Genomic DNA, 27,656 nt, shown 5'->3' with positions numbered 1-27,656 from the left:
AAGTCTTGAGAAGTCACTTGTCCCAAGTCTTGAAAAGTCACTTGTCCCAAGCATTGAGAAGTCACTTGTCCCAAGCCTTGAGAAGTCACTTGTCCCAAGCATTGAGAAGTCACTTGTCCCAAGCATTGAGAAGTCACTTGTCCCAAGCATTGAGAAGTCACTTGTCCCAAGCCTTGAGAAGTCACTTGTCCCAAGTCTTGAGAAGTCACTTGTCCCAAGCCTTGAGAAGTCACTTGTCCCTAGCCTTGTGAAGTCACTTGTCCCAAGCCTTGAGAAGTCACTTGTCCCAAGCCTTGAGAAATCTCCTGTCCCAAGCTTTGAGAAGTCACCTGTACCAAGCCTTGAGAAGTCACCTGTCCCAAGCCTTGAGAAGTCACTTGTCCCAAGTCTTGAGATGTCACTTGTCCCAAGTCTTGAGAAGTCACTTGTCCCAAGCCTTCAGAAGTCACTTGTCCCAAGCCATGAGAAGTCACTTGTCCCAAGCCATGAGAAGTCACTTGTCCCAAGCCTTGAGAAGTCACTTGTCCCAAGCCTTGAGAAGTCACGTGACCCAAGCCTTGAGAAGTCTCCTGTCGCAAGCCTTGAGAAGTCACCTGTACCAAGCCTTGAGTAGTCACCTGTCCCAAGCCTTGAGAAGTCACTTGTCCCAAGCCTTGAGAAGTCACTTGTCCCAAGCTCTGAGAAGTCACTTGTCCCAAGCCTTGAGAAGTCACTTTTCCCAAGCCTTGAGAAGTCACTTGTCCCATGCCTTGAGAAGTCACTTGTCCCAAGCTTTGAGAAGTCACCTGTCCCAAGTCTTGAGAAGTCACGTGTCCCAAGTCTTGAGAAGTAATTGTCCCAAGTCTTGAGAAGTCACTTGTCCCAAGTCTTGAGAAGTCACTTGTCCCAGGCCTTGAGAAGTCACTTGTCCCAAGCCTTGAGAAGTCACTTGTCCCAAGCATTGAGAAGTCACTTTTCCCAAGCTTTGAGAAGTCACTTGTCCCAAGCATTGAGATGTCACTTGTCCCAAGCATTGAGAAGTCACTTGTCCCAAGCATTGAGAAGTCACTTGTCTCAAGTCTTGAGAAGTTACCTGTCCCAAGCCTTGAGAAGCCACTTGTCCCAAGCCTTGAGAAGTCACTTGTCCCAAGTCTTGAGAAGTCACTTGTCCCAAGTCTTGAGAAATCACTTGTCCCAATCCTTGAGAAGTCACTTGTCCCAAGCCTTGAGAAGTCACTTGTCCCAAGCCTTGAGAAGTCACTTGTCCCAAGCCTTGAGAAGTCTCCTGTCCCAAAACTTGAGAAGTCACCTGTACCAAGCCTTGAGAGGTCACCTGTCCTAAGCCTTGAGAAGTCACCTGTCCCAAGCCTTGAGAATTCACTTGTCCCAAGCCTTGAGAAGTCACTTGTGCCAAGCCTTGAGAAGTCACCTGTACCAAGCCTTGAGTAGTCACCTGTCCCAAGCTTTGAGAAGTCACCTGTCCCAAGCCTTCAGAAGTCACTTGTCCCAAGCCTTGAGAAGTCACTTGTCCCAAGCCTTGAGAAGTCACTTGTCCCAAGCCTTGAGAAGTCACTTGTCCCAAGCCTTGAGAAGTCACTTGTCCCAGGCCTTGAGAAGTCACTTGTCCCAAGTCTTGAGAAGTCACTTGTCGCAAGTCTTCAGATGTCACTTGTCCCAAGTCTTGTGAAGTCACTTGTCCCAAGCTGCGGAGGCCAGTTTGTGGGAACAACGAGGCAAGAAGCGACATGGTGAGTTAACGGCTGTCTCCGGCAGAGACAGCATGTGGCATTCAACGAGACTGGCATGCATCTCTTGAGGAGACGTTTGAAATTTTTTTTTCACATTTTCCAAAAACCAAAAAATGCTGGAAATTGTCTGAAAAGCGCACAAAACCAAATGTTTTTGAAAAATTCTGAATTAAAATTTTTTGTCGAAAATTTTGAAAATTTTTAGTTTTCTTCGCGTTTCACGCCATTTGCAGCCATTTTTAATTTTTTTAAAATTTCGACAATTTTTGAAAATTTTCAAAGGGGTACCCCTTTGAGAAATTTCAATTTTTCCGAAAATTTTCGAAAAATCGAAAAACGTGGGAAATCGCCCAAAAAGCGCAAAAAACCAAGAATTTTTGAAAATTTTCAACTTTTAATTTTCTTTCGAATTTTCCGAAAATATTTGGTTTTGTGCGCATTTCAGAGCGTTTGCAGCGTTTTTCGATTTTTCGAAAAATATAAAATTTTTCAAAATTCCACCACCTCATGCGTCGCGGAACCGGACCCTCTCGGACTGTTTCTGATGTAAAAGTCACTTGTCCGAAGTCTTGAGAAGTCACTTGTCCCAAGTCTTGAGAAGTCACTTGTCCCAAGTCTTGAGAAGTCACTTGTCCCAAGTCTTGAGAAGTCACTTGTCCCAAGTTTTGAGAAGTCACTTGTCCCAAGTCTTGAAAAGTCACTTGTCCCAAGCATTGAGAAGTCACTTGTCCCAAGCCTTGAGAAGTCACTTGTCCCAAGCATTGAGAAGTCACTTGTCCCAAGCATTGAGAAGTCACTTGTCCCAAGAATTGAGAAGTCACTTGTCCCAAGCCTTGAGAAGTCACTTGTCCCAAGTCTTGAGAAGTCACTTGTCCCAAGTCTTGAGAAGTCACTTGTCCCAGGCCTTGAGAAGTCACTTGTCCCAATCCTTGAGAAGTCAATTGTCCCAAGCATTGAGAAGTCACTTGTCCCAAGCCTTGAGAAGTCACTTGTCCCAAGCATTGAGAAGTCACTTGTCCCAAGCATTGAGAAGTCACTTGTCCCAAGCCTTGAGAAGTCACTTGTCCCAAGTCTTGAGAAGTTACCTGTCCCAAGCCTTGAGAAGCCACTTGTCCCAAGCCTTGAGAAGTCACTTGTCCCAAGTCTTGAGAAGTCACTTGTCCCAAGCCTTGAGAAGTCACTTGTCCCAAGCCTTGAGAAGTCACTTGTCCCAAGCCTTGAGAAGTCACTTGTCCCAAGCCTTGAGAAGTCACTTGTCCCAAGCCTTGAGAAGTCCCCTGTCCCAAGCCTTGAGAAGTCACCTGTACCAAGCCTTGAGAAGTCACCTGTCCTAAGCCTTGAGAAGTCACCTGTCCCAAGCCTTGAGAAGTCACTTGTCCCAAGCCTTGAAAATTCACTTGTCCCAAGCCTTGAGAAGTCACTTGTGCCAAGCCTTGAGAAGTCACCTGTACCAAGCCTTGAGTAGTCACCTGTCCCAAGCCTTGAGAAGTCACCTGTCCCAAGCCTTCAGCAGTCACTTGTCCCAAGCCTTGAGAAGTCACTTGTCCCAAGCCTTGAGAAGTCACTTGTCCCAAGCCTTGAGAAGTCACTTGTCCCAGGCCTTGAGAAGTCACTTGTCCCAAGTCTTGAGAAGTCACTTGTCACAAGTCTTCAGATGTCACTTGTCCCAAGTCTTGTGAAGTCACTTGTCCCAAGCTGCGGAGGCCGGTTTGTGGGAACAACGAGGCAAGAAGCGACATGGTGAGTTAACGGCTGTCTCCGGCAGAGACAGCATGTGGCATTCAAGGAGACTGGCATGCATCTCTTGGGGAGACGTCTGAAATTTTTTTTTCACATTTTCCAAAAACGAAAAAATGCTGGAAATTGGCTGAAAAGCGCACAAAACAAAATTTTTTTGAAAAATTCTGAATTAAAAATTTTTGTCGAAAATTTTGAAAATTTTTAGTTTTCTTCGCGTTTCACGCCATTTTCAGCCATTTTTAATTTTTTTAAAATTTCGACAATTTTTGAAAATTTTCAAAGGGGTACCCCTTTGAGAAATTTCAATTTTTCCGAAAATTTTCGAAAAATCGAAAAACGTGGGAAATCGCCCAAAAAGCGTAAAAAACCAAGAATTTTTGAAAATTTTCAACTTTTAATTTTCTTTCGAATTTTCCGAAAATTTTTGGTTTTGTGCGCATTTCAGAGCGTTTGCAGCGTTTTTCGATTTTTCGAAAAATATAAAATTTTTCAAAATTCCACCACCTCATGCGTCGCGGAACCGGACCCTCTCGGACTGTTTCTGATGTAAAAGTCACTTGTCCGAAGTCTTGAGAAGTCACTTGTCCCAAGTCTTGTGAAGTCACTTGTCCCAAGTCTTGAGAAGTCACTTGTCCCAAGTCTTGAGAAGTCACTTGTCCCAAGTCTTGAGAAGTCACTTGTCCCAAGTCTTGAAAAGTCACTTGTCCCAAGCATTGAGAAGTCACTTGTCCCAAGCCTTGAGAAGTCACTTGTCCCAAGCATTGAGAAGTCACTTGTCCCAAGCATTGAGAAGTCATTTGTCCCAAGCCTTGAGAAGTTACTTGTCCCAAGCCTTGAGAAGTCACTTGTCCCAAGCCTTGTGAAGTCACTTGTCCCAAGCCTTGAGAAGTCACTTGTCCCAAGCCTTGAGAAGTCTCCTGTCCCAAGCTTTGAGAAGTCACCTGTACCAAGCCTTGAGAAGTCACTTGTCCCAAGCCTTGAGAAGTCACTTGTCCCAAGCATTGAGAAGTCACTTGTCCCAAGCATTGAGAAGTCACTTGTCCCAAGCCTTGAGAAGTAACTTGTCCCAAGTCTTGAGAAGTTACCTGTCCCAAGCCTTGAGAAGCCACTTGTTCCAAGCCTTGAGAAGTCACTTGTCCCAAGTCTTGAGAAGTCACTTGTCCCAAGTCTTGAGAAGTCACTTGTCCCAAGCCTTGAGAAGTCACTTGTCCCAAGCCTTGAGAAGTCACTTGTCCCAAGCCTTGAGAAGTCACTTGTCCCAAACCTTGAGAAGTCTCCTGTCCCAAGCCTTGAGAAATCACCTGTACCAAGCCTTGAGAAGTCACCTGTCCTAAGCCTTGAGAAGTCACCTGTCCCAAGCCTTGAGAATTCACTTGTCCCAAGCCTTGAGAAGTCACTTGTGCCAAGCCTTGAGAAGTCACCTGTACCAAGCCTTGAGTAGTCACCTGTCCCAAGCTTTGAGAAGTCACCTGTCCCAAGCCTTCAGAAGTCACTTGTCCCAAGCCTTGAGAAGTCACTTGTCCCAAGCCTTGAGAAGTCACTTGTCCCAAGCCTTGAGAAGTCACTTGTCCCAAGCCTTGAGAAGTCACTTGTCCCAGGCCTTGAGAAGTCACTTGTCCCAAGTCTTGAGAAGTCACTTGTCGCAAGTCTTCAGATGTCACTTGTCCCAAGTCTTGTGAAGTCACTTGTCCCAAGCTGCGGAGGCCTGTTTGTGGGAACAACGAGGCAAGAAGCGACATGGTGAGTTAACGGCTGTCTCCGGCAGAGACAGCATGTGGCATTCAACGAGACTGGCATGCATCTCTTGAGGAGACGTTTGAAATTTTTTTTTCACATTTTCCAAAAACCAAAAAATGCTGGAAATTGTCTGAAAAGCGCACAAAACCAAATGTTTTTGAAAAATTCTGAATTAAAATTTTTTGTCGAAAATTTTGAAAATTTTTAGTTTTCTTCGCGTTTCACGCCATTTGCAACCATTTTTAATTTTTTTAAAATTTCGACAATTTTTGAAAATTTTCAAAGGGGTACCCCTTTGAGAAATTTCAATTTTTCCGAAAATTTTCGAAAAATCGAAAAACGTGGGAAATCGCCCAAAAAGCGCAAAAAACCAAGAATTTTTGAAAATTTTCAACTTTTAATTTTCTTTCGAATTTTCCGAAAATTTTTGGTTTTGTGCGCATTTCAGAGCGTTTGCAGCGTTTTTCGATTTTTCGAAAAATATAAAATTTTTCAAAATTCCACCACCTCATGCGTCGCGGAACCGGACCCTCTCGGACTGTTTCTGATGTAAAAGTCACTTGTCCGAAGTCTTGAGAAGTCACTTGTCCCAAGCATTGAGAAGTCACTTGTCCCAAGCCTTGAGAAGTCACTTGTCCCAAGCATTGAGAAGTCACTTGTCCCAAGCATTGAGAAGTCACATGTCCCAAGCCTTGAGAAGTCACTTGTCCCAAGTCTTGACAAGTCACTTGTCCCAAGCCTTGAGAAGTCACTTGTCCCAAGCCTTGTGAAGTCACTTGTCCCAAGCCTTGAGAAGTCACTTGTCCCAAGCCTTGAGAAGTCTCCTGTCCCAAGCTTTGAGAAGTCACCTGTACCAAGCCTTGAGAAGTCACCTGTCCCAAGCCTTGAGAAGTCACTTGTCCCAAGCCTTGAGAATTCACTTGTCCCAAGCCTTGAGAAGTCACTTGTGCCAAGCCTTGAGAAGTCACCTATACCAAGCCTTGAGTAGTCACCTGTCCCAAGCCTTGAGAAGTCACCTGTCCCAAGCCTTCAGCAGTCACTTGTCCCAAGCCTTGAGAAGTCACTTGTCCCAAGCCTTGAGAAGTCACTTGTCCCAAGCCTTGAGAAGTCACTTGTCCCAAGCCTTGAGAAGCCACTTGTCCCAGGCCTTGAGAAGTCACTTGTCCCAAGTCTTGAGAAGTCACTTGTCACAAGTCTTCAGATGTCACTTGTCCCAAGTCTTGTGAAGTCACTTGTCCCAAGCTGCGGAGGCCAGTTAGTGGGAACAACGAGGCAAGAAGCGACATGGTGAGTTAACGGCTGTCTCCGGCAGAGACAGCATGTGGCATTCAACGAGACTGGCATGCATCTCTTGAGGAGACGTTTGAAATTTTTTTTCACATTTTCCAAAAACCAAAAAATGCTGGAAATTGTCTGAAAAGCGCACAAAACAAAATTTTTTTGAAAAATTCTGAATTAAAAATTTTTGTCGAAAATTTTGAAAATTTTTAGTTTTCTTAGCGTTTCACGCAATTTGCAGCCATTTTTAATTTTTTTAAAATTTCGACAATTTTTGAAAATTTTCAAAGGGGTACCCCTTTGAGAAATTTCAATTTTTCAGAAAATTTTCGAAAAATCGAAAAACGTGGGAAATCGCCCAAAAAGCGCAAAAAACCAAGAATTTTTGAAAATTTTCAACTTTTAATTTTCTTTCGAATTTTCCGAAAATTTTTGGTTTTGTGCGCATTTCAGAGCGTTTGCAGCGTTTTTCGATTTTTCGAAAAATATAAAATTTTTCAAAATTCCACCACCTCATGCGTCGCGGAACCGGAACCTCTCGGACTGTTTCTGATGTAAAAGTCACTTGTCCGAAGTCTTGAGAAGTCACTTGTCCCAAGTCTTGAGAAGTCACTTGTCCCAAGTCTTGAGAAGTCACTTGTCCCAAGTCTTGAGAAGTCACTTGTCCCAAGTCTTGAGAAGTCACTTGTCCCAAGTCTTGAAAAGTCACTTGTCCCAAGCATTGAGAAGTCACTTGTCCCAAGCCTTGAGAAGTCACTTGTCCCAAGCATTGAGAAGTCAATTGTCCCAAGCATTGAGAAGTCATTTGTCCCAAGCCTTGAGAAGTCACTTGTCCCAAGCCTTGAGAATTCACTTGTCCCAAGCCTTGTGAAGTCACTTGTCCCAAGCCTTGAGAAGTCACTTGTCCCAAGCCTTGAGAAGTCTCCTGTCCCAAGCTTTGAGAAGTCACCTGTACCAAGCCTTGAGAAGTCACCTGTCCAAAGCCTTGAGAAGTCATTTGTCCCAAGTCTTGAGATGTCACTTGTCCCAAGTCTTGAGAAGTCACTTGTCCCAAGCCTTCAGAAGTCACTTGTCCCAAGCCTTGAGAAGTCACTTGTCCCAAGCCTTGAGAAGTCACTTGTCCCAAGCCTTGAGAAGTCACGTGTCCCAAGCCTTGAGAAGTCTCCTGTCGCAAGCCTTGAGAAGTCACCTGTACCAAGCCTTGAGAAGTCATCTGTCCCAAGCCTTGAGATGTCACTTGTCCCAAGCCTTGAGAAGTCACTTGTCCCAAGCTCTGAGAAGTCACTTGTCCCAAGCCTTGAGAAGTCACTTGTCCCAAGCCTTGAGAAGTCACTTGACCCATGCCTTGAGAAGTCACTTGTCCCAAGCCTTGAGAAGTCACCTGTCCCAAGTCTTGAGAAGTCACTTGTCCCAAGTCTTGAGAAGTCATTGTCCCAAGTCTTGAGAAGTCACTTGTCCCAAGTCTTGAGAAGTCACTTGTCCCAGTCCTTGAGAAGTCACTTGTCCCAAGCCTTGAGAAGTCACTTGTCCCAAGCATTGAGAAGTCACTTGTCCCAAGCCTTGAGAAGTCACTTGTCCCAAGCCTTGAGAAGTCACTTGTCCCAAGCATTGAGAAGTCACTTGTCCCAAGCGTTGAGAAGTCACTTGTCCCAAGTCTTGAGAAGTTACCTGTCCCAAGCCTTGAGAAGCCACTTGTACCAAGCCTTGAGAAGTCACTTGTCCCAAGTCTTGAGAAGTCACTTGTCCCAAGTCTTGAGAATTCACTTGTCCCAAGCCTTGAGAAGTCACTCGTCCCAAGCCTTGAGAAGTCACTTGTCCCAAGCCTTGAGAAGTCACTTGTCCCAAACCTTGAGAAGTCTCCTGTCCCAAGCTTTGAGAAGTCACCTGTACCAAGCCTTGAGAAGTCACCTGTCCTAAGCCTTGAGAAGTCACCTGTCCCAAGCCTTGAGAATTCACTTGTCCCAAGCCTTGAGAAGTCACTTGTGCCAAGCCTTGAGAAGTCACCTGTACCAAGCCTTGAGTAGTCACCTGTCCCAAGCTTTGAGAAGTCACCTGTCCAAAGCCTTCAGAAGTCACTTGTCCCAAGCCTTGAGAAGTCACTTGTCCCAAGCTTTGAGAAGTCACTTGTCCCAAGCCTTGAGAAGTCACTTGTCCCAAGCCTTGAGAAGTCACTTGTCCCAGGCCTTGAGAAGTCACTTGTCCCAAGTCTAGAGAAGTCACTTGTCACAAGTCTTCAGATGTCACTTGTCCCAAGTCTTGTGAAGTCACTTGTCCCAAGCTGCGGAGGCCAGTTAGTGGGAACAACGAGGCAAGAAGCGACATGGTGAGTTAACGGCTGTCTCCGGCAGAGACAGCATGTGGCATTCAACGAGACTGGCATGCATCTCTTGAGGAGACGTTTGAAATTTTTTTTTCACATTTTCCAAAAACCAAAAAATGCTGGAAATTGTCTGAAAAGCGCACAAAACAAAATTTTTTTGAAAAATTCTGAATTAAAAATTTTTGTCGAAAATTTTGAAAATTTTTAGTTTTCTTCGCGTTTCACGCCATTTGCAGCCATTTTTAATTTTTTTAAAATTTCGACAATTTTTGAAAATTTTCAAAGGGGTACCCCTTTGAGAAATTTCAATTTTTCCGAAAATTTTCGAAAAATCGAAAAACGTGGGAAATCGCCCAAAAAGCGCAAAAAACCAAGAATTTTTGAAAATTTTCAACTTTTAATTTTCTTTCGAATTTTCCGAAAATTTTTGGTTTTGTGCGCATTTCAGAGCGTTTGCAGCGTTTTTCGATTTTTCGAAAAATATAAAATTTTTCAAAATTCCACCACCTCATGCGTCGCGGAACCGGACCCTCTCGGACTGTTTCTGATGTAAAAGTCACTTGTCCGAAGTCTTGAGAAGTCACTTGTCCCAAGTCTTGAGAAGTCACTTGTCCCAAGTCTTGAGAAGTCACTTGTCCCAAGTCTTGAGAAGTCACTTGTCCCAAGTCTTGAAAAGTCACTTGTCCCAAGCATTGAGAAGTCACTTGTCCCAAGCCTTGAGAAGTCACTTGTCCCAAGCATTGAGAAGTCACTTGTCCCAAGCATTGAGAAGTAACTTGTCCCAAGCATTGAGAAGTCACTTGTCCCAAGCCTTGAGAAGTCACTTGTCCCAAGTCTTGAGAAGTCACTTGTCCCAAGCCTTGAGAAGTCACTTGTCCCAAGCCTTGTGAAGTCACTTGACCCAAGCCTTGAGAAGTCACTTGTCCCAAGCCTTGAGAATTCTCCTGTCCCAAGCTTTGAGAAGTCACCTGTACCAAGCATTGAGAAGTCACCTGTCCCAAGCCTTGAGAAGTCACTTGTCCCAAGTCTTGAGATGTCACTTCTCCCAAGTCTTGAGAAGTCACTTGTCCCAAGCCTTCAGAAGTCACTTGTCCCAAGCCTTGAGAAGTCACTTGTCCCAAGCCTTGAGAAGTAACTTGTCCCAAGCCTTGAGAAGTCACGTGTCCCAAGCCTTGAGAAGTCTCCTTTCGCAAGCCTTGAGAAGTCACCTGTATCAAGCTTTGAGAAGTCACCTGTCCCAAGACTTGTGAAGTCACTTGTCCCAAGCCTTGAGAAGTCACTTGTCCCAAGCTCTGAGAAGTCACTTGTCCCAAGCCTTGAGAAGTCACTTGTCCCAAGCCTTGAGAAGTCACTTGTCCCATGCCTTGAGAAGTCACTTGTCCCAAGCCTTGAGAAGTCACCTGTCCCAAGTCTTGAGAAGTCACTTGTCCCAAGTCTTGAGAAGTCATTGTCCCAAGTCTTGAGAAGTCACTTGTACCAAGTCTTGAGAAGTCACTTGTCCCAGGCCTTGAGAAGACACTTGTCCCAAGCCTTGAGAAGTCACTTGTCCCAAGCATTGAGAAGTCTCTTGTCCCAAGCCTTGAGAAATCACTTGTCCCAAGCATTGAGAAGTCACTTGTCCCAAGCATTGAGAAGTCACTTGTCCCAAGCCTTGAGAAGTCACTTGTCCCAAGTCTTGAGAAGTTACCTATCCCAAGCCTTGAGAAGCCACTTTTCCCAAGCCTTGAGAAGTCACTTGTCCCAAGTCTTGAGAAGTCACTTGTCCCAAGTCTTGAGAAGTCACTTGTCCCTAAGCCTAGAGAAGTCACTTGTCCCAAGCCTTGAGAAGTCACTTGTCCCAAGCCTTGAGAAGTCACTTGTCCCAAGCCTTGAGATGTCTCCTGTCCCAAGCCTTGAGAAGTCACCTGTACCAAGCCTTGAGAGGTCACCTGTCCTAAGCCTTGAGAAGTCACCTGTCCCAAGCCTTGAGAATTCACTTGTCCCAAGCCTTGAGAAGTCACTTGTGCCAAGCCTTGAGAAGTCACCTGTACCAAGCCTTGAGTAGTCACCTGTCCCAAGCTTTGAGAAGTCACCTGTCCCAAGCCTTCAGAAGCCTCTTTTCCCAAGCCTTGAGAAGTCACTTGTCCCAAGCCTTGAGAAGTCACTTGTCCCAAGCCTTGAGAAGTCACTTGTCCCAAGCCTTGAGAAGTCACTTGTCCCAAGCCTTGAGAAGTCACTTGTCCCAGGCCTTGAGAAGTCACTTGTCCCAAGTCTTGAGAAGTCACTTGTCGCAAGTCTTCAGATGTCACTTGTCCCAAGTCTTGTGAAGTCACTTGTCCCAAGCTGCGGAGGCCTGTTTGTGGGAACAACGAGGCAAGAAGCGACATGGTGAGTTAACGGCTGTCTCCGGCAGAGACAGCATGTGGCATTCAACGAGACTGGCATGCATCTCTTGAGGAGACGTTTGAAATTTTTTTTTCACATTTTCCAAAAACCAAAAAATGCTGGAAATTGTCTGAAAAGCGCACAAAACCAAATGTTTTTGAAAAATTCTGAATTAAAATTTTTTGTCGAAAATTTTGAAAATTTTTAGTTTTCTTCGCGTTTCACGCCATTTGCAACCATTTTTAATTTTTTTAAAATTTCGACAATTTTTGAAAATTTTCAGAGGGGTACCCCTTTGAGAAATTTCAATTTTTCCGAAAATTTTCGAAAAATCGAAAAACGTGGGAAATCGCCCAAAAAGCGCAAAAAACCAAGAATTTTTGAAAATTTTCAACTTTTAATTTTCTTTCGAATTTTCCGTAAATATTTGGTTTTGTGCGCATTTCAGAGCGTTTGCAGCGTTTTTCGATTTTTCGAAAAATATAAAATTTTTCAAAATTCCACCACCTCATGCGTCGCGGAACCGGACCCTCTCGGACTGTTTCTGATGTAAAAGTCACTTGTCCGAAGTCTTGAGAAGTCACTTGTCCCAAGTCTTGAGAAGTCACTTGTCCCAAGTCTTGAGAAGTCACTTGTCCCAAGTCTTGAGAAGTCACTTGTCCCAAGTTTTGAGAAGTCACTTGTCCCAAGTCTTGAAAAGTCACTTGTCCCAAGCATTGAGAAGTCACTTGTCCCAAGCCTTGAGAAGTCACTTGTCCCAAGCATTGAGAAGTCACTTGTCCCAAGCATTGAGAAGTCACTTGTCCCAAGAATTGAGAAGTCACTTGTCCCAAGCCTTGAGAAGTCACTTGTCCCAAGTCTTGAGAAGTCACTTGTCCCAAGTCTTGAGAAGTCACTTGTCCCAGGCCTTGAGAAGTCACTTGTCCCAATCCTTGAGAAGTCAATTGTCCCAAGCATTGAGAAGTCACTTGTCCCAAGCCTTGAGAAGGCACTTGTCCCAAGCATTGAGAAGTCACTTGTCCCAAGCATTGAGAAGTCACTTGTCCCAAGCCTTGAGAAGTCACTTGTCCCAAGTGTTGAGAAGTTACCTGTCCCAAGCCTTGAGAAGCCACTTGTCCCAAGCCTTGAGAAGTCACTTGTCCCAAGTCTTGAGAAGTCACTTGTCCCAAGCCTTGAGAAGTCACTTGTCCCAAGCCTTGAGAAGTCACTTGTCCCAAGCCTTGAGAAGTCACTTGTCCCAAGCCTTGAGAAGTCACTTGTCCCAAGCCTTGAGAAGTCTCCTGTCCCAAGCCTTGAGAAGTCACCTGTACCAAGCCTTGAGAAGTCACCTGTCCTAAGCCTTGAGAAGTCACCTGTCCCAAGCCTTGAGAAGTCACTTGTGCCAAGCCTTGAAAATTCACTTGTCCCAAGCCTTGAGAAGTCACTTGTGCCAAGCCTTGAGTAGTCACCTGTACCAAGCCTTGAGTAGTCACCTGTCCCAAGCCTTGAGAAGTCACCTGTCCCAAGCCTTCAGCAGTCACTTGTCCCAAGCCTTGAGAAGTCACTTGTCCCAAGCCTTGAGAAGTCACTTGTCCCAAGCCTTGAGAAGTCACTTGTCCCAGGCCTTGAGAAGTCACTTGTCCCAAGTCTTCAGATGTCACTTGTCCCAAGTCTTGTGAAGTCACTTGTCCCAAGCTGCGGAGGCCGGTTTTTGGGAACAACGAGGCAAGAAGCGACATGGTGAGTTAACGGCTGTCTCCGGCAGAGACAGCATGTGGCATTCAAGGAGACTGGTATGCATCTCTTGGGGAGACGTCTGAAATTTTTTTTTCACATTTTCCAAAAACGAAAAAATGCTGGAAATTGGCTGAAAAGCGCACAAAACCAAATTTTTTTTAAAAATTCTGAATTAAAAATTTTTGTCGAAAATTTTGAAAATTTTTAGTTTTCTTCGCGTTTCACGCCATTTGCAGCCATTTTTAATTTTTTTAAAATTTCGACAATTTTTGAAAATTTTCAAAGGGGTACCCCTTTGAGAAATTTCAATTTTTCCGAAAATTTTCGAAAAATCGAAAAACGTGGGAAATCGCCCAAAAAGCGTAAAAAACCAAGAATTTTTGAAAATTTTCAACTTTTAATTTTCTTTCGAATTTTCCGAAAATTTTTGGTTTTGTGCGCATTTCAGAGCGTTTGCAGCGTTTTTCGATTTTTCGAAAAATATAAAATTTTTCAAAATTCCACCACCTCATGCGTCGCGGAACCGGACCCTCTCGGACTGTTTCTGATGTAAAAGTCACTTGTCCGAAGTCTTGAGAAGTCACTTGTCCCAAGTCTTGTGAAGTCACTTGTCCCAAGTCTTGAGAAGTCACTTGTCCCAAGTCTTGAGAAGTCACTTGTCCCAAGTCTTGAGAAGTCACTTGTCCCAAGTCTTGAAAAGTCACTTGTCCCAAGCATTGAGAAGTCACTTGTCCCAAGCATTGAGAAGTCACTTGTCCCAAGCATTGAGAAGTCACTTGTCCCAAGCATTGAGAAGTCACTTGTCCCAAGCCTTGAGAAGTCACTTGTCCCAAGTCTTGAGAAGTCACTTGTCCCAAGCCTTGAGAAGTCACTTGTCCCAAGCCTTGTGAAGTCACTTGTCCCAAGCCTTGAGAAGTCACTTGTCCCAAGCCTTGAGAATTCTCCTGTCCCAAGCTTTGAGAAGTCACCTGTACCAAGCATTGAGAAGTCACCTGTCCCAAGCCTTGAGAAGTCACTTGTCCCAAGTCTTGAGAAGTCACTTGTCCCAAGCCTTCAGAAGTCACTTGTCCCAAGCCTTGAGAAGTCACTTGTCCCAAGCCTTGAGAAGTAACTTGTCCCAAGCCTTGAGAAGTCACGTGTCCCAAGCCTTGAGAAGTCTCCTTTCGCAAGCCTTGAGAAGTCACCTGTATCAAGCTTTGAGAAGTCACCTGTCCCAAGACTTGTGAAGTCACTTGTCCCAAGCCTTGAGAAGTCACTTGTCCCAAGCTCTGAGAAGTCACTTGTCCCAAGCCTTGAGAAGTCACTTGTCCCAAGCCTTGAGAAGTCACTTGTCCCATGCCTTGAGAAGTCACTTGTCCCAAGCCTTGAGAAGTCACCTGTCCCAAGTCTTGAGAAGTCACTTGTCCCAAGTCTTGAGAAGTCATTGTCCCAAGTCTTGAGAAGTCACTTGTCCCAAGTCTTGAGAAGTCACTTGTCCCAGGCCTTGAGAAGACACTTGTCCCAAGCCTTGAGAAGTCACTTGTCCCAAGCATTGAGAAGTCTCTTGTCCCAAGCCTTGAGAAATCACTTGTCCCAAGCATTGAGAAGTCACTTGTCCCAAGCATTGAGAAGTCACTTGTCCCAAGCCTTGAGAAGTCACTTGTCCCAAGTCTTGAGAAGTTACCTGTCCCAAGCCTTGAGAAGCCACTTTTCCCAAGCCTTGAGAAGTCACTTGTCCCAAGTCTTGAGAAGTCACTTGTCCCAAGCCTTGAGAAGTCTCCTGTCCCAAGCCTTGAGAAGTCACCTGTACCAAGCCTTGTGAAGTCACCTGTCCCAAGCCTTGAGAAGTCACTTGTCCCAAGCCTTGAGAAGTCACTGGTCCCAAGTCTTGAGAAGTCACTTGTCCCAAGTCTTGAGAAGTCACTTGTCCCAAGCCTTGAGAAGTCACTTGTCCCAAGCCTTGAGAAGTCACTTGTCCCAAGCCTTGAGAAGTCACTTGTCCCAAGCCTTGAGAAGTCACTTGTCCCAAGTCTTGAGAAGTCACTTGTCACAAGTCTTCAGATATCACTTGTCCCAAGTCTTGTGAAGTCACTTGTCCCAAGCTGCGGAGGCCGGTTTGTGGGAACAACGAGGCAAGAAGCGACATGGTGAGTTAATGGCTGTCTCCGGCAAAGACAGCGTGTGGCATTCAACGAGACTGGCATGCATCTGTTGAGGAGACGTTTGAAAAAAATTGAAAATTTTTCACATTTTCGAAAAACCAAAAAATGCTGGAAATTGTCTGAAAAACGCACAAAACCAAATTTTTTTTAAAAATTCTGAATTAAAAATTTTTGTCGAAAATTTTGAAAATTTTTAGTTTTCTTCGCGTTTCACGCCATTTGCAGCCATTTTTAATTTTTTTAAAATTTCGACAATTTTTGAAAATTTTCAAAGGGGTACCCCTTTGAGAAATTTCAATTTTTCCGAAAATTTTCGAAAAATCGAAAAACGTGGGAAATCGCCCAAAAAGCGCACAAAACCAAGAATTTTTGAAAATTTTCAACTTTTAATTTTCTTTCGAATTTTCCGAAAATTTTTGGTTTTGTGCGCATTTAAAAGCGTTTGCAGCGTTTTTCGATTTTTCAAAATTCCACCTCATGCGTCGCGGAACCGGACTCTCTCGGACTGTTTCTGATGTAAAAGTCACTTGTCCGAAGTCTTGAGAAGTCACTTGTCCCAAAGTCTTGAGAAGTCACTTGTCCCAAGTCTTGAGAAGTCACTTGTCCCAAGTCTTGAGAAGTCACTTGTCCCAAGTCTTGAGAAGTCATTGTCCCAAGTCTTGAGAAGTCACTTGTCCCAAGTCTTGAGAAGTCACTTGTCCCAGGCCTTGAGAAGTCACTTGTCCCAAGCCTTGAGAAGTCACTTGTCCCAAGCATTGAGAAGTCACTTGTCCCAAGCATTGAGAAGTCACTTGTCCCAAGCATTGAGAAGTCACTTGTCCCAAGTCTTGAGAATTCACCTGTCCCAAGCCTTGAGAAGTCACCTGTCCCAAGCTTTGAGAAGTCACTTGTCCCAAGTCTTGAGAAGTCACTTGTCCCAAGTCTTGAGAAGTCACTTGTCCCAAGCCTTCAGAAGTCACTTGTCCCAAGCCTTGAGAAGTCACTTGTCCCAAGCCTTGAGAAGTCACTTGTCCCAAGCCTTGAGATGTCACGTGTCCCAAGCCTTGAGAAGTCTCCTGTCGCAAACCTTGAGAAGTCACCTGTACCAAGCCTTGAGAAGTCACCTGTCCCAAGCCTTCAGAAGTCACTTGTCCCAAGCCTTGAGAAGTCACTTGTCCCAAGCCTTGAGAAGTCACTTGTCCCAAGCCTTGAGAAGTCACTTGTCCCAAGCCTTGAGAAGTCACTTGTCCCAAGCCTTGAGAAGTCACTTGTCCCAAGCCTTGAGAAGTCTCCTGTCCCAAGCCTTGAGAAGTCACCTGTACCAAGCCTTGAGAACTCACCTGTCCCAAGCCTTGAGAAGTCACCCGTCACTTGTCCCAGGCCTTGAGAAGTCACTTGTCCCAAGCCTTGAGAAGTCACTTGTCCCAAGCATTGAGAAGTCACTTGTCCCAAGCATTGAGAAGTCATTTGTCCCAAGCCTTGAGAAGTCACTTGTCCCAAATCTTGAGAAGTCACTTGTCCCAAGTCCTGAGAAGTCACTTGTCCCAAACCTTGAGAAGTCCCTTGTCCCAAGCATTGAGAAGTCACTTATCCCAAGCCTTGAGAAGTCACTTGTCCCAAGCCTTGAGAAGTCACTTGTCCCAAGTCTTGAGAAGTCACTTGTCCCAAGTCTTGAGAAATCACTTGTCCCAAGCCTTGAGAAGTAACTTGTCCCAAGCCTTGAGAAGCCACTTGCCCCAAGCCTTGAGAAGTCACTTGTCCCAAGCCTTGAGAAGTATCCTGTCCCAAGCCTTGAGAAGTCACCTGTCCCAAGCCTTGAGAAGTCACCTGTCCCAAGCCTTGAGAAGTCACCTGTCCCAAGCCTTAAGAAGTCACTTGTCCCAAGCCTTGAGAAGTCACTTGTCCCATGTCTTGAGAAGTCATTGTCCCAAGTCTTGAGAAGTCACTTGTCCCAAGTCTTGAGAAGTCACTTGTCCCAAGTCTTGAGAAGTCACTTGTCCCAAGCCTTGAGAAGTCACTTGCCCCAAGTCTTGAGAAGTGGCTTGTCCCAAGTCTTGAGAAGTCATTGTCCCAAGTCTTGAGAAGTCATTGTCCCAAGTCTTGAGAAGTAATTGTTCCAAGTCTTGAGATAGTCACTTGTCCCAAGTCTTGAGAAGTCACTTGTCCCAAGTCTTGAGAAGTCACTTGTCCCAAGTCGTGAGAAGTCACTTGTCTCAAGTCTTGAGAATTCACTTGTCCCAAGCCTTGACACGTCACTTGTCCCAAGTCGTGAGAAGTCACTTGTCCCAAGTCTTGAGAAGTCACTTGTCCCAAGTCTTGAGATTTCTCACGACTTGGGACAAGTGACTTCTCAAGACTTGATACAATGACTTCTCAAGACTTGGGACAAGTAACTTCTCAAGACTTGGGACAAGTGACTTCTCAAGGCTTGGGACAAGTGACTTCTCAAGACTTGGGACAAATGACTTCTCACGACTTGGGACAAGTGACTTCTCACGACTTGTGACAAGTGACTTCTCAAGACTTGGGACAAGTGACTTCTCAAGACTTGGGACAAGTGACTTCTCAAGACTTGGGACAAGTAAATTCTGAAGACTTCGGACAAGTGACTTCTCAAGACTTGGGACAAGTAAATTCTGAAGACTTGGGACAAGTGACTTCTGAAGACTTCGGACAAGTGACTTCTCAAGACTTGGGACAAGTTATTTCTCAAGGCTTGGGACAACTGACTTCTCAAGACTTGGGACCAGTGACTTCTCACGACTTGGGACAAGTGACTTCTCACGACTTGAGACAAGTGACTTCTCAAGACTTGGGACAAGTGACTTCTGAAGACTTGGGACAAGTGACTTCTCAAGACTTGGGACAAGTAACTTCTGAAGACTTGGGACAAGTGACTTCTCAAGACTTGGGACAAGTAAATTCTGAAGACTTGGAACAAGTGACTTCTGAAGACTTCGGACAAGTGACTTCTCAAGACTTGGGACAAGTTATTTCTCAAGGCTTGGGACAACTGACTTCTCAAGGCTTGGGAAAAGTGTCTTCTCAACTCTTCGGACAAGTGACTTCTAAAGACTTGGGAAAAGTGACTTCTCAAGACTTGGGACTAGTGACTTCTGAAGACTTCGGACAAGTGAACTCTCAAGATTTGGGACAAGTTATTTCTCAAGGCTTGGGACAACTGACTTCTCAAGACTTGGGACAAGTGACTTCTCACGACTTGGGACAAGTGACTTCTCACGACTTGAGACAAGTGACTTCTCAAGACTTGGGACAAGTGACTTCTGAAGACTTGGAACAAGTGACTTCTGAAGACTTCGGACAAGTGACTTCTGAAGACTTGGGACAAGTGACTTCTCAAGACTTGGGACAACTGACTTCTCAAGGCTTGGGACAAGTGTCTTCTGAACTCTTGGGACAAGTGACTTCTCAAGACTTGGGAAAAGTGACTTCTCAAGACTTGGGACAAGTGACTTCTCAAGACATGGGACAAGCGATTTTTCAAGAATTGGGACAAGTGACTTCTCAAGACTTGAGATGAATGACTTCTCAAGACTTGTGACTAGTGACTTCTCAAAACTTGGGACAGTGACTTCTCAAGACTTGAGACAAGTGACATCTCCAGACTTGTGTCAAGTGACATCTCGAGACTTAGGACAAGTGACTTCTCAAGACTTGGGCAAAGTGACTTCTCAAGTCTTGGGACAAGTGACTTCTCACGGCTTGGGACAAGTGACTTCTCACGACTTGGGACAAGTGACTTCTCAAGACTTGGGACAATGACTTCTCGAGACTTGGGACAAGTCACTTCTCGAGACTTGGGACAAGTCACTTCTCAAGACTTGGGACAAGTGACTTCTCAAGACTTGGGACTAGTCACTTCTCAAGTCCCGTTCACTGACTGACAGGGGCTCTGCAGCACACAGTCTCTAGACCATCCGGTCTCTCTATGGCCGTTTCTTACGTGTCGTCGTTGAAAGGAACGGTTCCGGCGGAGACCGGGTGAGGCATAGACGTTGTCCTATAGACAGAGTGAGGCAGAGAACGGGTCCGGCAGAGACCTTGTGAGGAAGAGACTGAGTGAAGCAGGGAGCTGGTGACGATGTCAACGAGTCATGCAGAGAGGTGCTGTGGTGGAGTAGAGTTCTAGCAGGAAGATGTTCTACTGAAGTTCGGGTGTGGGGAATTTTGAGAATTCTTGAAAATTTTCGAAAAAACAAAAAATGCAGGAAATTGTCTAAGACGCGCACAACACCGAGAATTTTCGAAAAATTCAAAAAAAAAAAATTGAAAATTTACAAATTTTTTTGGCTTTGTGCGCCAATTGGAAGATTTCCGGCATTTTTCGATTTTTTGAAAATTTGCTTCAAAATTTTCCCAAAGCGATACCAGCCAGACACGTTTTCTGGCGTGGCCTGTCTCTGGTGAACCCGTTCCCTGCATGACTGGTACTCTGCTGTACACAGTCTCTAGACCATGCGGTCTCTCTATGGCCCTGTTTCTTTCGCGTCGTCGTTGCAAGCAGCGCTTCCGGCGGAGACCGGGTGAGGCATTGACGTTGTCCAATAGACCGTGTGAGGCAGAGAACGCGTCCAGCAGAGAACTTGTGAGGAAGAGACTGAGTAATTCAGGGAGCTGGTGACGATGTCAACGAGTCATGCAGAGACGTGCTGTGGTAGAGAAGAGTTCTAGCAGAAAGCTGTTCTAGTGAAGTTTGGGTGTGGGGAATTTTGAGAATTTTTGAAAGTTTTCGAAAAACAAAAAATGCAGGAAATTGTCTAAAACGCGCAGAAAACCACAAAACGTAACCTAACATAATCCAACCTAAGCCAAATTAACCTAACCTAACCTAACCTTGGCGCATCCTAAAGCCACCGCAATGCTTGGCTTGCATTCAATAAGATTAGGCATAAGAGAATAGACGCTTGCGTTGCGACGCCAAACGTACCGCAGAGAAGTCCACAGAAGACACCGTACGATAGTGAAAAACCATTCTCCTCGACGCCATCACAGTACCTCAATAGAGCGACTTAATCAGTTTGGATAACATTGGGAGCGCCTTTAAGAAATAGACGCCCGTCGTCGCGACGCCTATCCTCGCGGCGGCTCAAAAGACGCCAAATTTACATCTGAGAAGTCCCTAGATTAATTACAAAATTTTTCAAATTTTTCGAAAAATAAATAAATGTTGCAAATTATCTGAAGAGCGTACAAAACCAAAAATTTTCGAATTTTTTTAGTTTTGTGCCCGTGTGAGGCTGAGACCTAGTCAAGCAGAGACTGGGTGAAGCACAGACGGAGATGGGTAGAGACGTAGAGGCAGAGTCTGGCAGAGATTAGGTGTGGGAGAGACCACGTCCGTTAAAAGGGCAGGGAAAACTGATTTTCTTTTCAAATTTTTCGAAAAATCAATAAATGCTGCAAATTGTCTGAACAGCGTATTACCGACCAACCCACCGACCGACTAATTGAAGAGCTGTCCAAAAGTACCAACCGACAAACAGATCAACGCAGCAAAAGACCAAGAGACATGTGGCGGCCACTCAGTTCTAAGAAGAGAATAAACTAATGGTCCCTCGTGAAATGCAAGATTGGAAGCATATAGTTTTTGCCTACGACTTCTTAAGAAATGTTTACTCAGAGCAATTTGTGTAGTAAAGTGACATTCTTACCATGGACCTTGAGCAGGGCTACCGCGGATTCACGCACACCGACCGTGTTCTTGGCAACGCACTGGTAACGACCATCATCACTCTGACGGGAATCTTGTATGGCAAGGTTCCCTCCGTCTACCAAGCGCACTCTGCAACATTGAAGAACCAAGTCTCATCAAAGGACTCAGCTTGTACTGAAAGGTGTCCAGATAAAGTAATTCTTATAGGCAAGCATTTATTTAGCAGGAGTAATATTTTCTTGACGTTTTATCATTATCATTTGAATTATTATAAAACTTATGCAAGATAAACCGGCTATAGCAGGCCTCTAATTCCTGTCTGCATAATGGACATGTCAGATTTAGGTATTACGAAATCTGGTTAGTAAAAAACTTATTATTATTTTCTCTGTTTACGTGTGTGTTAATGTTCACCCAATTACGTAAAATAAATTTCTTTGAGTCGAGTACATTTACAAGTACAATTTCGTATTATTATTATTCTTCTTCCTTGACTCTACGGCCCAGATGTGGGCCTTCGCCCGCCGCCTAGTAGTGAATCAGGAGAGACGATGTAGAATTTTGAAAAACAAATCTCCACAGTTTGTTAATTTATTTTTATTGTCGTCATACTTTCATGATTAGTCTCTAATTTTCTGCAGTTGCTAGATAAATATTATACGCGTTTAGAATTCTACGAAAGTCATAGATATATAAATAAGTTATTGAGAAAAAGATCAGTAAGATTTGTAGCTAATTTACTTGGGTAACAAGAAAGTTGAATTAACTCACGCAACACGTACGACGTTGTCCATAAAATTAAAGTAATCCATGTACCTGGTATGTATTTATTCATGTCGAAAAGGGAAAACAAAAGAACAGCTTGAAAATACTGCCGGCCCCTGACACGAATATGAAAACAAATTATCCAGTAAAGTTGACAGTAATTGATGTGTCCAGTTCGTCTAGTTTCACATCCAAACAATAAAATTCCCGTCGGAACATGAAAACATGTGACGATCTGTTTGCTAAAACTTCGTTGTTTATGTGTCGATAAATAAAGTTGGCACTTTGAGTGTTTTTCTGAGGTGTGCTGTTACAGATCGGCAAAAGACTTTTAAAAGTTTTGAAGCTCTTACAGCAACTGAATGCAATGAAGTTTTCTCTTTGGCTATCAGCCTTGTAGAATGAAGCTTGAAGTTAGAATCCAACGTTTTGGACATTGTCCCTTTCTCCATCTTCATAGTCTTCGAAACTTTGCATTATAATCCCACACTTAAAAGGCTGGTCGCCCGAGAAGACTTTAGTGCATTTGGAGATTTGCTATAATTGAAATTTTCTTGAATGTTCAATTTTGCGTATGTGATGATTCAGGAGTACTTGGTTACTGATGTAACGACGCGTTTAAATTTACGAATTGGGCTTATCGCTTAGGAGGGGGCACAGATGAATTACGGGACACAGGCTAACAGATCCCTTGACTTGTAAATAGATTATTGCATTACGATATGAAACGGGTCAGCTCAAAAGAAGGGAGGACAGATCTTCGGGTTATGGTTAGAATTCTTTGTAAGACTTGGATTTTTAGAGTGGTTTGATCCTTAGGAATAAATAAACTGGAGTGGGTGTCGGTTTTGGTTCAACTAAGATGTTGATAATGTAGGAGATAAAACATGGACATTATTTCGAACGTAAGAATATACATCGAGAATGGCTGATAGGAGCTGATCGACATTTCATACTCACATTCTAACCTAACCTAACCTAATCTAACCTAACGTAGGCTAACGTAACCTAATGTAACCCCTACGTAACATAACCTAACGTAACCTGACGTAACCTAACCTAACGTAGGCTAACGTAACCTAATGCAACCCCTACGTAACCTAACCTAACGTAACCTGACGTAACCTAACCTAACCTAACCTAACGTAAGCTAACGTAACCTAATTAACCCCTACGTAATCTAACGTAACCTAAGCTAACGTAACCTAATTAACCCCTACGTAATCTAACGTAACCTAACCTAACGTAACCTTTGCGTATTATTTGGTGTCCATATCTTATTTGTCCAGAGAAAAGAAAATTTGGCTTTGTTAATTGGTTGGTGCCCGCCACGATCTCATAAAGTCTCAAATGTACCCGTAGGCACAAAAAGGTTGGGGACCACTGTTGTAATCTATGCTAAAAGTAATCTTTTGGACTCTGTCCGTCCTTCCAGTTTTTCTAATCATAACATTTTGGAAATCGGTTGTGACTGTCTTTGGGTTGTAAGTGCGTGTGTTCTGGTAGACATTTTAAAATTGTTTGCAGCGTAGTTAAAGCTTTGCGCTTGGAGAATTTCAATTGCAGTTGTTAAGGTTGCGTTTTCAGTGGAAAATTCTGCTCGTGTATCTGTTGGCGCAGCCTGCCTGATTCTTGTTTGTGTTTTCCTTCTTCCTCAGGGTTTATGGATTATTACCTCTCTGGTCTGTCCGAATACAGAAATAATCTGAAGCTATGAATCGTCATAGAGTTTTGATATCTTGTTGGGTTTCTTAGATCTTCCTGCCGCAAGACCTGTACTTGTACAAAATCACCTCCGAAACGTCGGTCAATTTCTACGAGGCTCCACGACGCAACATCTTCACAATCGAAGCTGTGAAAGCCTGAAATCTTACTATAAAGGTGAACATTTGGTTGTTTTTACCTTTTCGTTGTGTCGAGGTCAAGGATCTGCCCGTTTTTGCGCCAGAAGACGGTGGGTTCAGGGTGACCTCGCGGAGGCCCGCACTCCAACAACGCCGTCTGACCCTGGGCTACCCGCGTGTTCTTCGGTTCTGCTCGGAAGTCGTCCCGAAGAACTGTGAACAAACATGGACTGATTAAGTACTGCTGAAAACTGTGCTTATAATTTATTACAAAAGGCTTTTCATAACCTGGCGTTAAAAGTGACTGAACGCCTTCTCACGACTACACTCAGCCACTCTTCCAAGGCTTTCCTCGAGACACACTCACGTAAATGTTGCCCTGGGTGCATATAGCATTAAACGTACTGACTTTAAGTAACCCGAGAAGAACTTATCTGCAGCAGAATGGAGGTTGAGGTAATTAAGAAATAGTTAAAAGAAGTAAAATAACATCACCTGACACACGTTAATTACGTATTGTCACGCTCTAGCGCGAGCGGTCACACATTGTGGGTCTATACCCACAGGAGCCTGCCACGGTGGTCTAGCGGTTAGAACGCTGGCCTTGTAATCCTGGGGGTCTCGGGTTCGATTCCCGGCGGTGCCCGAATTTATAACTTGTGTTGGGCAAGGCCGTGGTCTAGGCAACACGGAGTTTTCCTCCGGGGGCTTCCCCGGTTTCTCCGTGGCATCCCAACAATTACTCCATTCACACACAGAAGAAGGCAATGGCAAACCACTTCTGGATCATCTGCCAAGAACGTATATGAACAGGTCCCAGTCCGAGAAAAGGATGGAAGGATCCTGTTCATATGGACCTGTCGTCAGTCAGAACACTAAAAAAAATGGCCTGGGGTCACAGCGCATTGTGCTAGAAGGACCTAAGTGATTTTGGCGTCATAATCACTCATTCAGAAATGCGTTTCAAACTGTGAAACATTTTAGATATTTGGTAGGACTCTTTGGACAAGTGATAATTTGTGCTCTCCACAAAAATATTATTATCATCATCAACGCAAGGAGGATAAGATGGGTGGTACGTACAGCACGCGTGAGTCAGATGAGATACGCGTACAGAGCTTTAGTCGAAAAACCTGAAGGGAGACCACTTGGGAAAAGTGAGTTGGATTAATCTGGCTCAGGATAGGAACCGCTGGCGGGGGGGGGGCCTTCTAAAAACGATAAAGAATCTTTGGTTCCCATAAATGACGCAAAGTGTTTTTACCGGTTCAACAACTGTTAGCTTCTCAACATGGACTCTGCTGCATAAAGTTAGCAGAAGTTTTAATCTGTTAGATATTCCATAATATTCCTCTCAGAAGGGATAAGACCGCAAGAATTCGGTAGTCGGTAGCCTAAAGGTTACCGCCATTCGGAGACAGTGCGGTCTTTGTGCGTCGCTAATTACACTGTAAATCACTTAACCCCAAGTCAGCTTCTGCAACGGAGTCCCCAGAAGATCCTCAAGATCGTTCACCTCGGCCCAGGGCAGACTTTAATGTTGATAGGGCGTGGTGGATACCTTTTACAATGTTGATTAAGGGATGAACATGGCTGAATTAATGCAGAATAAAACTAGATACAAACTTATGATCCAGGAAAAGCATTCTGGCGAACAAGAACTCTTGAAGGAAACCAGCAGGAAAACGCTGACCGACGCTTTTATCAGTATCAAAGAGACAAATGTGTTGTGACGCTGAGCACTGCGGGTCGGTATTTGTTAGAACACTGGGGAAGTAGATTGATATGTTTGTACTGCGGTAGTGTATCGGTGAGGAATGGCTGCGAGGTTACGAAATAAGACACGGAAACAAATGTATGTGAAAAGTACCAGAAGGGACACAACCGAAGAAGAAGAATAAGAAATTGGAGCGGGAACAAAGAATGATAAGAGCAAGGAATGGATGACAGAAATAAATTGCAGACGTCTTTAGTTGAAACGAGTTCATCGGGAGAGAGAGGTAAGGATGTGTCTGTGTCGTTGCATTCCTGTATCGCAGAACAAGGAGTGAGTCTTTCTATTATGGTGCGCTCTTGAACCCTTCCTTTTTGCATCTCAAACGCTAACTGAAGATAAGTACACGAGAAAATATGATCCGCCGAGTTTGACAGTGATGTTACTTCTGTACGTATCTGTTTCCCACGGCAAAGTCACGAAATACACGAAGAGAGTACGAGAGATTATTTAACGATCACTTCCTGGTCAAGAAGATTTTCTCATCACTGATCAGAATTTGACGGTGGTGGCGAGAATAAGAATATTTAAAATGCAGGCCCACATCTCGCGTCTTAGAGACTCGCCAATGTGAGAAACAGTACTTTAACCAACAGATAACTTCTGAACTGGTCAAATTATTTGTCTTTTATAGGACCTGAATGTTCATTACTATTTTCACAAGAGGCAGAGGTGCATTAGTCAGGGACAGTGAATGAAAAGCCACGAAGAAAGTCTTTCCATCTTCCTGAGCACATTAAGATGGAAACAAAGAAACTGCACTCTTTGTGAAGCGGACAGTCTTACATCAGAGCCCGGCATCAATCTTATAATGGACAGACGACACGTGAACAAACAGAAGGCACAATAAGCAAATGGGAGTGGAGGTTCACGAGAGAAAAACCAGAAGATGGGGAAGACGGCGATTGGACAAAACGAGGAGCTTGGCCGGTGACATTAGCAACAATTTGATGGCTTTACTCAAGTCTGGCGGAAGAAGTTTCTATTTGTTTCCCGCATTCTGATTTTCTTTGCGGTGAGTATGAAGATTTCCGTCTTCTGGGTTGTTGCGCTGTGTAGTCTGGTCGATGTTAACCAACGTTTCAGAGGTCATACTGCCTCCGTCATCAAGGCGATGAAGATTTCTGTCTTCTGGGTTGTTGCGCTGTGTAGTCTGGTCGATGTTTACCAACGTTTCAGAGGTCATACTGCCTCCGTCATCAGAGTATGAAGATTTCTGTCTTCTGGGTTGTTGCGCTGTGTAGTCTGGTCGATGTTAACCAACGTTTCAGAGGTCATACTGCCTCCGTCATCAGGGCGATGAGTATGAAGATTTCTGTCTTCTGGGTTGTTGCGCTGTGTAGTCTGGTCGATGTTAACCAACGTTTCAGAGGTCATACTGCCTCCGTCATCAGAGTATGAAGATTTCCGTCTTCTGGGTTGTTGCACTGTGTAGTCTGGTCGATGTTAACCAACGTTTCAGAGGTCATACTGCCTCCGTCATCAGAGTATGAAGATTTCCGTCTTCTCGGTTGTTGCGCCGTGTAGTCTGGTCGATGTTAACCAACGTTTCAGAGGTCATACTGCCTCCGTCATCAGGGCGATGAAGATTTCTGTCTTCTGGGTTGTTGCGCTGTGTAGTCTGGTCGATGTTAACCAACGTTTCAGAGGTCATACTGCCTCCGTCATCAGAGTATGAAGATTTCCGTCTTCTGGGTTGTTGCGCTGTGTAGTCTGGTCGATGTTAACCAACGTTTCAGAGGTCATACTGCCTCCGTCATCAGGGCGATGAGTATGAAGATTTCTGTCTTCTGGGTTGTTGCGCTGTGTAGTCTGGTCGATGTTAACCAACGTTTCAGAGGTCATACTGCCTCCGTCATCAGGGCGATGAAGATTTCTGTCTTCTGGGTTGTTGCGCTGTGTAGTCTGGTCGATGTTAACCAACGTTTCAGAGGTCATACTGCCTCCGTCATCAGAGTATGAAGATTTCCGTCTTCTGGGTTGTTGCGCTGTGTAGTCTGGTCGATGTTAACCAACGTTTCAGAGGTCATACTGCCTCCGTCATCAGAGTATGAAGATTTCCGTCTTCTGGGTTGTTGCGCTGTGTAGTCTGGTCGATGTTAACCAACGTTTCAGAGGTCATACTGCCTCCATCATCAGAGTGTGAAGATTCCTGTCTCCTGGGTTGTTGCGTCGTGTAGTCTGGTAGGTGTTTACCAACGTTTCAGAGGTCCTTGCTGCAAAGATTGTTCGTTGTCGAAATTTGTGTTTGTGTTTTCTTTACTTTAGATTTCCGCCTTGGAGACATTTATTAATTTTCTTCCTCAATTTGATTGGCGTTTGTTTGTTAGTTACTAGTGTTGTGTCTTCTTTCATGATAAAAATTCTATTTAAGTGTTAGCTCACGTCACTAACGCACTTCAACCTAATTTAACTGTTGCTTCAGGATTGTTTCAATTTTTGACGGGGAATTAATTAGCGGCTGGAGTCTTACTTTATTTAATCACATCATGAGTTTTTATTCCATAAAGCATAAAAGGTTGCACTTTACAAAACCACAAAGGATATCAAGCCAGTGGACATGAAGCTAAGTACTCAGTTTAGATCAGAGGTTCCCA

At 44.3% G+C, this 27,656-nt stretch overlaps 1 protein-coding gene across 2 annotated transcripts in view; it reads right to left on the bottom strand.

The window, feature by feature from the left end:
- LOC110835066 (protein sax-3) overlaps nucleotides 1–27,656 on the bottom strand; it is a 658,245-nt gene that overhangs the window by 52,062 nt on the left and 578,527 nt on the right. For both annotated transcript variants that reach the window (XM_087351644.1, XM_087351643.1), the window contains 2 exons: nucleotides 23,345–23,498; nucleotides 20,675–20,805 (listed from right to left, as the gene is read on the bottom strand). In XM_087351644.1, coding sequence (XP_087207770.1) covers nucleotides 20,675–20,805; nucleotides 23,345–23,498 — 285 coding nt within the window. The remainder of the gene's footprint in view (nucleotides 1–20,674; nucleotides 20,806–23,344; nucleotides 23,499–27,656) is intronic.

This window comes from Zootermopsis nevadensis, unplaced genomic scaffold (assembly GCF_977971745.1).
Source record: "Zootermopsis nevadensis isolate Lab colony 2312 unplaced genomic scaffold, Znev_1.0 Znev_ptg000019l, whole genome shotgun sequence".
Taxonomy (NCBI): Eukaryota; Metazoa; Arthropoda; class Insecta; order Blattodea; family Termopsidae; genus Zootermopsis; species Zootermopsis nevadensis.
This window is presented reverse-complemented; position numbering and strand designations above follow the sequence as displayed.